General features: G+C 38.6%; 2 protein-coding genes across 6 annotated transcripts in view; both read left to right on the top strand.

Annotated features, from left to right (window-relative positions):
• trim33 (tripartite motif containing 33) overlaps positions 1–1,001 on the top strand; it is a 39,263-nt gene extending 38,262 nt beyond the window's left edge. For all 4 annotated transcript variants that reach the window (XM_086159141.1, XM_086159142.1, XM_086159143.1 and 1 more), the window contains one exon: positions 257–1,001. In XM_086159141.1, coding sequence (XP_086015267.1) covers positions 257–478 — 222 coding nt within the window. In that variant the 3' untranslated portion in view covers positions 479–1,001. The remainder of the gene's footprint in view (positions 1–256) is intronic.
• A 1,434-nt stretch (positions 1,002–2,435) lies between these two features.
• slc66a1 (solute carrier family 66 member 1) lies at positions 2,436–11,012 on the top strand. 2 transcript variants are annotated; one of them, XM_086159629.1, is made up of 8 exons: positions 2,436–2,514; positions 4,152–4,345; positions 4,441–4,570; positions 4,867–4,954; positions 5,346–5,500; positions 6,238–6,330; positions 7,457–7,642; positions 9,708–11,012. In XM_086159629.1, the coding sequence occupies exons 2-8, from the start codon at positions 4,155–4,157 to the stop codon at positions 9,792–9,794; spliced, it is 930 nt and encodes a 309-aa protein (XP_086015755.1). In that variant the 5' UTR covers positions 2,436–2,514; positions 4,152–4,154; the 3' UTR covers positions 9,795–11,012. The 2 variants fall into 2 exon arrangements, with proteins under 2 accessions (XP_086015755.1, XP_086015754.1); XM_086159628.1 differs by lacking the exon at positions 2,436–2,514 and adding an exon at positions 3,599–3,718.
• The last annotated feature ends 697 nt before the right edge of the window (positions 11,013–11,709 follow it).

An 11,709-nucleotide genomic window follows, 5' to 3' on the forward strand; every position in this document is an offset into this window, starting at 1 on the left:
TAAAGTGTTTTACAATCATTCCTATTGTAGCCTCACTGTGAATTGCAGAAAGGGAGCTGCAGTGGGGCGGCAGGATATCTCTGCTCTGTTCAGCAAGGTTGAGCCGTGGACACCCTACCAACAGAATCTTAACCAGATCTAATTTCTTTCCTCCCTCTCCTCTTCCTTCTCTTTGCTTCAACCCATTCATTCCACCTTCCCTCATATCACTCCTCTCCACCCTCTCCTCCTCCTGCACCTGGTCCTCTTTTGGCAGGAGGGATCAGAGATGGCGATCTCCGGCAAAGCAGTGAGCTTGTACTTTGAAGAGAGGCTGAAGGAACTGTTCCCGGGGCAGAGCTTCCCTGAAACGCCTGACTCGGACTCCATGGGCACAGAGGAGAAAGAGGAGGACGACACAGATGACTCTGGGGAAGACTTCATACAGCCCAGACGCAAACGGTTAAAAGTGGATGAAAAAGTGGTCCATATCAAGTGAGAACAACTCGAAGTGAAAAACTGTCTTCCCATGTCCCTCACTTCTCCATTTTGTCAGACAACAAACAACATGGATCGCAAATGGCTGTACAAACAGCATGATTTAGTTCAACTTTGCCTTTGAAAGATTTGCTGGCAAACATCTGCCTTTATCAAAGCTCCAGAGGACAGAAACCGAAAAGCTGAATTCCCTCCTTTCTTCATGGACACTTAACTCGCTTGTACAGATTTTGAAGTAGGATATGATTTGCTGTAGTTAAGTTAATGATTGTACCTTTATTTTCTATCATCCATTTCATTTGTAGATTTGTTGTTACAGCTGCTTTATAAAAACATGTAAAGCTCCTGTTCCCATTTCTCCAGTTCTTAATGTATTATATATATTCTTTGACATGAAACCTCCCAAGTATTTGTATGACTTTGTGGAAACAATATGTAAATAAGAGAATCTAGCCCACTGAAGGTATTCCTAAAGTGTAGATGTTTGGGTGAGTCATCAATAAAAACCTGTTCTTGAAAGAAAATCTAATGCGTGTTATGGAGGAAAAACAGCGTTGAAGTAATGTATTGTACTGGAGAGCTCCCAACTCTAAACTGCGGAATTTGTGTATGCGGGTAATTTTTTGACATTTTCCATTATAACCATGTGTTCACATTATCAGTTAAAAAGTACATTGTAAGATTTTATTTATTGGTAAAAACGGTATTGCATTAACCAAGTATTTCTATAGATATAAATTGTGACCTGACTTTGAATGATGTAGTCTCTTAATTTCTTAAGGTTTTAAGGTTTTTGAGACCATTCATTCTCAATTTAGCCAGCTGTACCATACTGTCACCCAGGCCGTTATTCATTTGTCACGTCAACATAACTCTGATACGGTGGGTAATATTCCACACATATTTTTGACAATCTACAGATCTCCCTGGCTAGATTTGTGAATGTTTTTTTTTTCTTTCAGAGAAATGCTCATTGTGGAGAGCTTTAACTATTTAAAATGTGCCCCATTTTCACAGTTTCTAACAGGCAATTCATCTGCCTTTCCAGATGTGATTCCTAGAAGGGGAAAAGTGTTCTTAGAATACGACAGGGGGCCGAAAGCTGCCAGTGCGCAACTTTCATAAGAACAGCGCTGAAAGTGAACAACCGAAAATGCATTTTGGTGTTGGCTGGCTGGCCACATCCCTGATAGCACATGACCTTTGAAATTGTTGTGAATCAGACTTTGAGCCACATTCAAGCCAATGGACGCTTGCTCTCTTGGACCGTAAACTTAATTACTGCGGTCAGTATTTTTGTAGGTCATGTTCAAAATGCTAAACCCCATGTAATAACCCTATTCACTTGGATGTTTTGACCAGAAATGGCTTTGTCTTAATTATCAGAGGCACTGAAGATTAAGGATTCAAGACTTACTTTTAGAAGAAATGTATTAAAACAGGTGCTAAACAAGGGAAGTCACAGGATGTTTAATGCTTGACTCCTTTGGTAAGAAATTCCAGATTTTTTTTTTTTGCCATATGCCTGATGATGGTTATGCCTTCAACTTCAAATAACAGCTGGATTGTAGCTGATAACAATCTACTTAAATGTAAAGGAAAAACACGAAAATTTAACACTTCAAAATCACAACCCCTCCCAAAAACACCCTGATGTAGAAAAAAAAGAGTCTAACTCAAATAGCCTGTAATATTGATCTGAAAACAAAGGGAGAATAGCTGTCAATAGAAAAACAACCTGCAACCTCTGCCCACACACACACACACAGACACACACACACATTTAGAGTGCAATTAAGAATCTCAAGATCCGGAGATCGAAACTGGGAGTCACATGACTTCATCGGAAACTTGAACGGCAAAAATCGTTAATCAGAGCTCACATGCTGACTTGAGATGACGTAATGCTGAGTCGTCAGACAGTCAGCTGACCTCTTCCGCGTAACCCACACACACATACACACACACATACACCACGGAAGCGGCATCTTTCACCCTCAGTCCGACTCGGACACAGGAGATAATCGACTTTTCCAGGTAGTGTTATCACTCGAAAATGTGACTGTTTGTGGAGCTGATGTGGATGGGAAATGTAGTTTTTCTGTCTCCTGCCCCCCCTCCCTTTTTTTTTTCTAATTGACATTCTCCCTATTTTGAAAATACACTGTACACCGATTGGAAATGTAGTTTATTTAATTAAAAAAAATCAGAATTTACTTCAGGTGAGATGGCAGTTCATGAGAATGATCGCTTGCTGCTTCACGACTGCTCACTAAAATGCAAGGCCCTTCAGAGATGCAGGGGGCCCGGAATACTGACGGCTCATGACTAATGACTGAATCGCCACGTGAAGAGAAATAATCCATTTTAACAAGTCTTATAGATATGTGATGAGAGCATGTGAAATGCATCAGTCCACATTTGGCACCGCAAAGAAGTTACGGTCCATTTACATGAAAAGCCAAGCATCAGCTTCTTCTACAGGTTGCAGCCAGACTGTTGTGCAATGTTGCACAGTTTCAGAAATGTATGGGAGTGATTTTTGCCTCCCCGTCAAAACTGTGCAGGAAGCGAAACTAAGTTACATAGAACAAAAAATGTGTTTTTTTTCCCCCCCAGCTCATATTCTTTTTCCTATCTGTTTACTTAGTATTTTATCATATTATCAATGTTAGTACACAAACTGCGCTGCTGTTTTCCTTATCACTTTAGCCTTTAGTCACTAATGAGATCCAATACAAAAACAAAGGTCGCCAAACGTGGTTTGGGTGTTTTTATGCTTTTGTATGAAGGCGTTTAAAAGATAATACAATTCAGTTGAGATTCAACTGTATTATTTGGGTTTTAGCTTTTTAATAAGCACTTTGGAAGGCGAATTTTAACATCATTTAATGCCGTGAATTGTACTTCGGCCATACTAGTAAATAGCAAATGTGTAAAATCAACTGAAATGTAACTATCGAGTGAGTGCAACCTGGAACTTATAGTCGTGACTCGTTTATCTTAATTCTGAAATAATTCTGGAAACCATACTTTTATTCTGAAGGGTAAAGTGGTTTGTTTTGAAGTTCATGAGCGGCACACGGCTGGTCATGTGACCCCACCGACGTTCGCCGCAGACGTTCCGTCAGCCAATCAGCGCCGAGAACGGCGCTTGTTTATTCACTGTTCCGTGTAACCGACAGTGTTAGCACTGTCGTTTTCCGCGGAGGGTCCTGCCAACTTTCCAGCGGCCACACAGGCAAGATACTTTATTATTATTCTCTCCTAAGGGCTCACCGAGATGATGGTGGTTTTGAGATGTTTGAAAACCAAAACCAAACCAAACGCGGAAGCGTGACAAGCCTATTTTCTGGTCCAAATGTTGTTGCTGCTCCCCTAGCTAAGTGGCTACTTCAGTGCCGTTGTTGTCCCCCGGGTGTTTCGAAGACGTTTTAAACCTCTTGATCTAATCAACGGAATAACAGAGGGATGCAAATCCGAAGAGGCGGTTTGATGCTGTTTCCGTGCATCGACTAACCTTTGATCACGAAAACGATCGCGTTAGCCCGGATAACCGAATTGTCTAATGGTGCAATCTAATCCATAAACAAATTTTACAGAGCTGAGATTGAATGGTATTTCAGTGTAAGGGTGTACATTTTTGTCTTTCGATGCATGGCTTTTCTCCACAGAATATGGTGACAGACGGAGTCCTGACACGGGGCGCCTTTGGATGGAGCGGTGACGAAAACTTTACCTCTTTGTGCCCGAACGGGTCTGAATGGGTTTGGAAAGGACTTGGGGAATGTGCGCAGGATGGAAGGGATATGGCCAGCGTCTACCTCGGCCTGTTCTCTATTCTCTGCTTCATGGGGTCTTCACTCCCGTAAGCGTTTGACTTTGTGTCCTGTGAAGGAAATGCTCCATTTTGTTGACAAAATTGAATCGTGATTTTATTTATTTTCCCAACCTTTTATGCAGGCAATATTACAGCTCCTGCAAAACTGGGAATATGGACAGTGCCCTCTCAATATGGTTCTTATTGCTGTGGCTGGGAGGGGACTCCTGTAACCTGGTGGGCTCCTTTTTAGCAGATCAGCTTCCACTTCAGGTGATAAAAGGCTTCATTTTTTAGATGTTATTCAAATGTTTGTCATTATTTCTGACCTTCTGATAACTCATAGAATATAAAACTTTATTTGAGGATGATTATGACAATGTATAGTTGTCAGGGTTGATGTGAATTAAGAATTTGTCTAGATCAATATTTGAAAAAAAATTGGAATTGATCAGTTTTGTGTCAAGTCATTGACCATTTTCTATAATAAACAATGACAACACTTGACAGATATGTTTTGATTCAGTTGAACAAAAATATGACTTAAGATATTTATTTGTGTCAGCCAGACCTACACGGCAGTCTATTATGTGTTGGCGGACTTGTTGATGCTAGCCATGTACTTGTACTACAAGTTAAGAAACAAAATGGCAGAAAGTAAGTGGACTTTTTTTTCTTATGACTTTTTCTTAATGTTTGTGATGTGTGTATCCTTTTATTGTCCTGCCCCTTCTTATTACACTATCAATAAGACATCAATAAACAATGTTTTATTTTTTTTCAAGAAACTGGCACCTAGCAACCAATTTTTTTTCCCCCCATCTTTCAAAATGTAAGTTTTTGAGCTTCAGTGGCTTCAGTTAACTTATTAGAAAATAAAGTCTTGTGTCTTTGAAGTGGTAATTGTTGATGATCCTGGACAGAGAAATAAGATGGACTGATGTCTGCTACATGTTTACCTTTGGCACTGTAACCCTTGTCTGGAGGAATATGCTGAACCTTTGTCTGCCATTATTGATGGTGATCCTCTGTGTTGTCTGCGTTCCAGACAACACAGCTATCCACGCATTGGGGGTTGTCTGCATCCTGGGCTTCACCACTAGTTTCATACACCTTCCTACATTGGGCACCCAAGAGGAAATGATTCCTTTTGGATTCAGAGGGCGCTCATTGCTATCAACCTCCGATTCGACCCCAGTCAAGGTTTGGCTAATTTATCTATTTTGTCAATATATCTTTTTGAAGAAGTGTTTTGTTGAATGGATTTGTCACAATCCCCATTCTAAGGGATAGATGACCTTTTCTCCATTGTCTGTGCAGTACATGGAACTAGACCCCTTTCTGCTGCACAGTTACTTTAGTACAACAGACAGGAACCTTTGGCCCTGGACCTTCCTCCATTAGACATTATTAACGAAACTAAAAACTCAAGTGCATCTTTATATTAATGGATTGACACATTCCATCATCATAATATGGAATAATGCAGAATTTGCAAAGCTAGAAATCTGGAAGTACTTTCTTGTTTTTTCACAAGCAAACTTCCTATTTACAGTGAGGCTGTGTACAATCTCTGCATTGGGGGTTTGGTCAGGAAAATAGGTCTCATCGATGTAATTAAAAAAAATTATGTCTGGTAATTTGACATTTATTTCAGGATGTGGTCAATACATATGTCACAATGTGAACATGGAATTATCGGAATTTGTATTGGATGACTTGAGGCAGGCCGGTAACTGATACTACAGACTAATATTTGCTGTGCAGTGTTAACTAGCAGTCAGTGGCTGCACTGCACCTTAAGTCACAGTGAATGGAAGTGCACTTGTCTTACTATTGAGATCACAACTGGTTGAGGAATCGCCAAAATATAATTGTTTTGATTTGTATATCTTATCCTTTATCTTAATTTAACACCTTCCAGTCTTGTCTCATTTCAGGCTTTTACCCCAAAAGAAATAATTGGTTTTTCCATCGGGTCAATATCGTCTGTGCTCTACCTCTTCTCCCGACTTCCCCAGATGTACACCAATGTGAGTATAACTTCATGGTGTAAAAAAAAAACAAAACAATGAAAAGCATTTTTAATTTATAATGGTCTTTTTTAATTTATAAATGTACCCAACTTGATGATCTATCTTCTGCCACAACTGATTATAACTGTTTCAATCCACAAGATAAGAGCTGTTGCCTCACATGTCAATGGTGCGGCCGAGCTTTATCGTGTCAAATCACCGTGGGATGTGATTGATTGTTTATACGCAAGGCAGCAAGAATGATCAAGTTTCCGTCAATATTGACTTATTTCAATGATACAATCAATATTTTGTCGGAAAGTTTTGTTTTGCCTCTTGCCTTTATTGCCTAGTGGGATTTGGCTTTCCTGAGAGATAGTAGGTAGTGGCAGCTGAAGTTTTTTTTAGCTTTTTTGGACCTTTTGAGGTTTTTAGCAAATTACTTTCATTTAAAACCCTCTTGATTAGAGCAAGTAACATCTTAGGTATCAAGTCTGAAATGCTCAGACCAGTCATCTCAAACTAATACCTAGTTTTAACCAGACTTCCGCATTTACTCTGCTGATAAGGTGCTTTATACAGTCAAGGGCTAAATCTTTCAGCATGTTTGATACAAAATTGCAGTAAATATATGGTTACAGTGAATTCTTTTTCCAGCCTCCCAAAAAAATTCAAAATTAATGTATGTCAGCACATTAGATTATGCTGTTTTTCACTCAGTGGCCAAACAAATAGAAATAAATTCCTCTTTCTTGTGGCTTCTGTGACACAGCTTGATTCTGAAGATCATGTGAGATAAAGCAGCATGTCGATGTGAAATTCATGGTTCTCTGCCGGCAAACCTTTCCCTCCTGTTTCTCCATTCATTCGTCGTGTAGCTGACCTTTGCATAAACAAGTAGAAAATAATCAATAACTTGCATAATATGGGAAAAAAATCACAGTATTCCTTTTCCTAGTACCAGCATTTTTTTTCCCAAATCTGTTTAGGAAGAAAAACACATGCTAAATAAACAGCTGTTAGAAATACATGTTAGAAGCTGAGTGTACAATATATTAGTTACATAATTAAACTGCTGATTTGTTCATTACAGAGTTTAGTTTTTATTGCCGATGACTTATTTTCCTCTCTCTTCCCCCTGCAGTATAAAAGAAAGTCAACAGAGGGAGTGTCTTATTTCCTTTTTGCTCTGGTCATCCTGGGAAACACAACCTACGGTATGAGCGTTCTGCTAAAGAACCCAGAAAAAGGCCAAGGTGAGCGCAGCTACCTGATCCACCACTTGCCTTGGCTCATTGGTAGCCTCGGCACACTCTTCTTGGACCTGATTGTATCCTTTTACAGAAGCTCTGAGAAAACCCCATCCATTGCATGCAGTCACAGGCCGTTGCCTTGTAAAAATCTTACTTTTGACAGTTGCTAATTAAGAATGTCATCATTTTTTTGACATTTTGAAAACCCCTCAATGGTAAATCATGATGGACTGATATGTGTCAATCAGTAGGAAAAACGTAAATGTTTAATCTGAATACTAAATCTCTCAAATTGACTAGCCAGAAAGTAAGGGACAAATTATTTTATTATTTGAAAAAATGTCATTATAGTATTTAAATGTTAAATAAGCTGTGCTTTTTCAAAATTATTTTGCCCAAGTGCTCATGAAAAGCCTTTTACAGCATCTCCCGTTTGAGCTGGAAAAGAGCTGAAGTGAAAATGCAAGGAAAACGGATCTTTTACTTTCATTGACTAGTAGAAGAGTGTCAGTAGCGCCCCCATGCGTCCATGGGTCTGTCTGCACTATAAGTGACCAGTGTGGTGTGACAAAACATCAACCTGCATGTGACCTGATGATGAACAGGTCTGAATGATTAGTCTGAGCAGTATTGATCTACTATTAGTAAATGTCAGGAGGAAGAAAAGGTTCAGTTCAGCCACTTTATTATTTTTAGTCTGCCAAAACAGGAAAGCACTCTGACCAGCTGACCTTTAATTTTTTTTATTAAAGTCTCTGCGCTCGTTGTGACATTTCAACATGTCGCTATGTCACATGATCATAGCGTGGCAGAGAAACAACTTGTAAAATGGTTGAATGCTTGCATGTCACTCATAGGCAATCTGTTATTCACATATATGATTAGCCTTTCATGATCCAGGTTGGAAAAACACTGGGATCAGTCCCTGTGATGATGTGTTAATTGTGTGTTGCAGCTATTTTATCACACAGTCTTTTGACTGTGTTTGATTTCAATTTTTCTAAGACCTACTTTCAAAATGCCTTGTAAGAAGGTTTTAGAAATATGTAACATGATCAAGTTCCACTTATTGCCAAGCTCTGTATTTTAGCAAAAGTTTAGTATGCATAACAACTTCCATGGAGCTTCAGAAATGATGTTTAAATGTTTTTTTCTGTGTATATATCTTGTGTCTTCATAATTCTTATATAAACAGAAATAAGGGGGAGATGTACTTCCTCACTTATTAACAAAGACTTGCATGATTAAATTGATTACAGACTGTCATATGTAGTCACTTAAAATAGGCCAGTTAAAATTAACCACATACAGATTCCTGATTAAAAATTGTGCCAAGTTTGGCAAATAGCAGAGTTTGGGAAGTTTCTTGTGCTTTATTAAAAAAATACTGGAGGTAGGCAACCTGGAAAGAGTTATGGAGGGTGCTCTGGTTTTCTCCTCAGGAACCATCACAAAAGAGATAACCAAAGCTAAACTAATAGTACCGTGACTATTGCCGCATTGGAAATGCGTGAGCCGGCTCAGATTGACGTAATGTGACAACCAAACCTCCCCCTGTCCCCTCCCCACTTTACCTCTAAATGTAACATTGATATTCCCATTTGATTCAAAGACCTGTACTTTACATGAACGAGACGTGGAACTCGAAATAGCAGCTACAGCCATAAACCCCACATGAATATTTAAAGACAAGTAATACATTTTAAATCACGAGTTGTTGTTGTGTCATTGAATTATTATTTAAGATGGCTATTCAGTGTAACAGTTTCAAATAATTAAACCTTAGAATATATGATTAAGGGGAAAATAGGAAATACAGTTTAAGAATGTTGTTGACTGGATTACTTGGCACCACTGGACAAACATCTTCAGCCATCCATTAATATTCAGGCACAGTGTGATGGATGCATCCTGTTATCTTAACTCCAGTCAAACAAGTGAATATTTGATGTTAATAACCGCACCTATTCCATTGTGTACATTTGTTGGTAAAGATCATATCTTGGGATAATGGAGCATAGCCATAAAAATTTTGTGTATTTTTGAGTGGTACAAAAAATTCTTCATACTTGTGTGCTGTTTATGGGAAATCAATCTTGCTTTTCCCAGAGTTACCAAGATTTCCTTGACCATGCATTTTAGATCTCTGTCCAGTTCATTATTTATCGCAACTCCCCAAGGGCATTGGAGGGCAGCCCTGAAGAGAGAGCACCTCTGATTGGGAGCTAATTCAACAACCTGAGTGTGTGGCAGGTCTTTTTTTTTAATGTTTGCCATTTGTTTTTTATTGTCAGAAGTACAGCGAGCGATCAGTTCTGTACTTCAGCTGCAGTGATGTGATTCCACTGTGGAGTTTTAATGGAACTGACAGGGGTTTTAGGTGTTTGACATGGACGAAACATCATCCCTCTGACAGCCTTTCTGTATCTCCTTTGGTCTTTTTTAGTCTGTGAGTGACTGTACGGCAGTGAGGCTTCATCAGCGTTATTCTGACAGTGTGAAGTTATCAAATTGACTGCTAAAAGACTAACAATTGCATAAAGCCCTGTCTGATTATGTTTACAGTGTTTCCTGTAACTTAAATCTGTGTGTGCAGATATAAGGATGTCATATCTACAACCTTCAATGGCTTTTTTGGTTTAAAAGCATGAAGATAAAGTACAATGGAATCAAGGTACAAGAGAAGAAAAACTTTGTTTTCCAATTTGAAGTCATAGATGTATGTGAAATATCTCCCATGCTCTTGGATTCCGACATCATGGTATATTAGTATGTCGAGAGTAAGTTATCGAAATTGCAAATCTCAAAAAAATACAAACTTATAAATTAAAGATATTTTTTTGTATTACATTCACTTATTCCCATGCAGGTGTTTGCATGTTTTTCTACCTTTTTATTTCATATTTTCCCCCATCAATTTTGAATTATATGATTTATCTCACCTTATAATCTCGAATTTCATTTTTTTTTTCCCTAGAGGGTTTATGACTTATATTGCGGAAAATCAAGGTTTTTATTTTTATATGTCCTGCCTTCTAACACACAATGGCCTCAATTCATTGTTGTAAAAGTTTTTGATGAAAAGAAAGTTCTGTATAACACTATATTTTAATTAGTCGTGTTTTAGTTGATATGGACAGGCCAAGTGATGTAATTTAAAAAAAGGATCATTATGGTGCATTTATATATTTTTGTGCATTTTTAAATGCCTTTTAAAATTTGTTTTAGTTTTACTTTTTTTTCAGTACCAACACTTGATTTCGACGATTAATTTGCACTGGTAATAGAAGTCACATGCCATATCAGTCTTATTTCCAAGTAGAATCTGCAGTTTACTTTAACTTTTCCACTGTTTTGCACATTTTAATGCAAAAACTGTTTTTTTTTACCCTAAAAAAGCATGTATCGTGGGTCATGATACTGTAAATAATAAACCTCTCAATTCGATTTTTTTCCTACTGTCTCTTTACTCTTGATAAATGTCAGATTTAATTAACTGTGGTCTTAAAAAAATACAATGAAACTTTAAGTTGATTTATGAATTTTCTTATAAGTGCTGTTCTTGGGAGGAAATTTTGTGGGAGCAGTTAACTCTCCACCTCATTTTTTTGAGCCTTTCATAGGTCAAGGCCAGCTCTTTGCCCCTGATGTTGACCTTTGACCTTTGCTTTGTTTTTCTTCATTAGCTTTCTCCCAAGAGAACACTCTGGCCTCTCAGTTGCACAGCACAAAATTTTAAAAATTCAGTCCAGTTACACACATGCTAAAGGGCCCACCCACTGAGGAGGCAAGGTCAGAAGAGAAAATTCCACGGGTCCAGTAAGTGTGTGCGTCTTCATGGGGGATTGATGGGGCTGCAGTCTGGGGTTGTGAAACAGTGGCAGGGAGGTTTGAAGTGTGTTGGGGAGGCAGCAGGAAGAGCCTGTGATAGAAAGCATTCATCTATCACCAGGGAAGAACCATCGGCTGTTTATAAACACTCCATACTGGGAATTTCTTAATGAGATGATTCCAGTTTGTGCTGGGAGGGTGACTCAGAGGTTGTCAGTTCAAGTCCCTGGTGTGAACCAAGAAGTGGTGTTATTGTTGACCAGCTTTATTTATCCTTCATTCTTCCCTGTAAAATATTGCTCACTTCTCCACC

Source organism: Fistularia commersonii, chromosome 14 (genome assembly GCF_037954325.1).
Source record: "Fistularia commersonii isolate RoL2024-O1a breed Wild chromosome 14, RoL_Fcom_v1.0, whole genome shotgun sequence".
Classification (NCBI taxonomy): domain Eukaryota; kingdom Metazoa; phylum Chordata; class Actinopteri; order Syngnathiformes; family Fistulariidae; genus Fistularia; species Fistularia commersonii.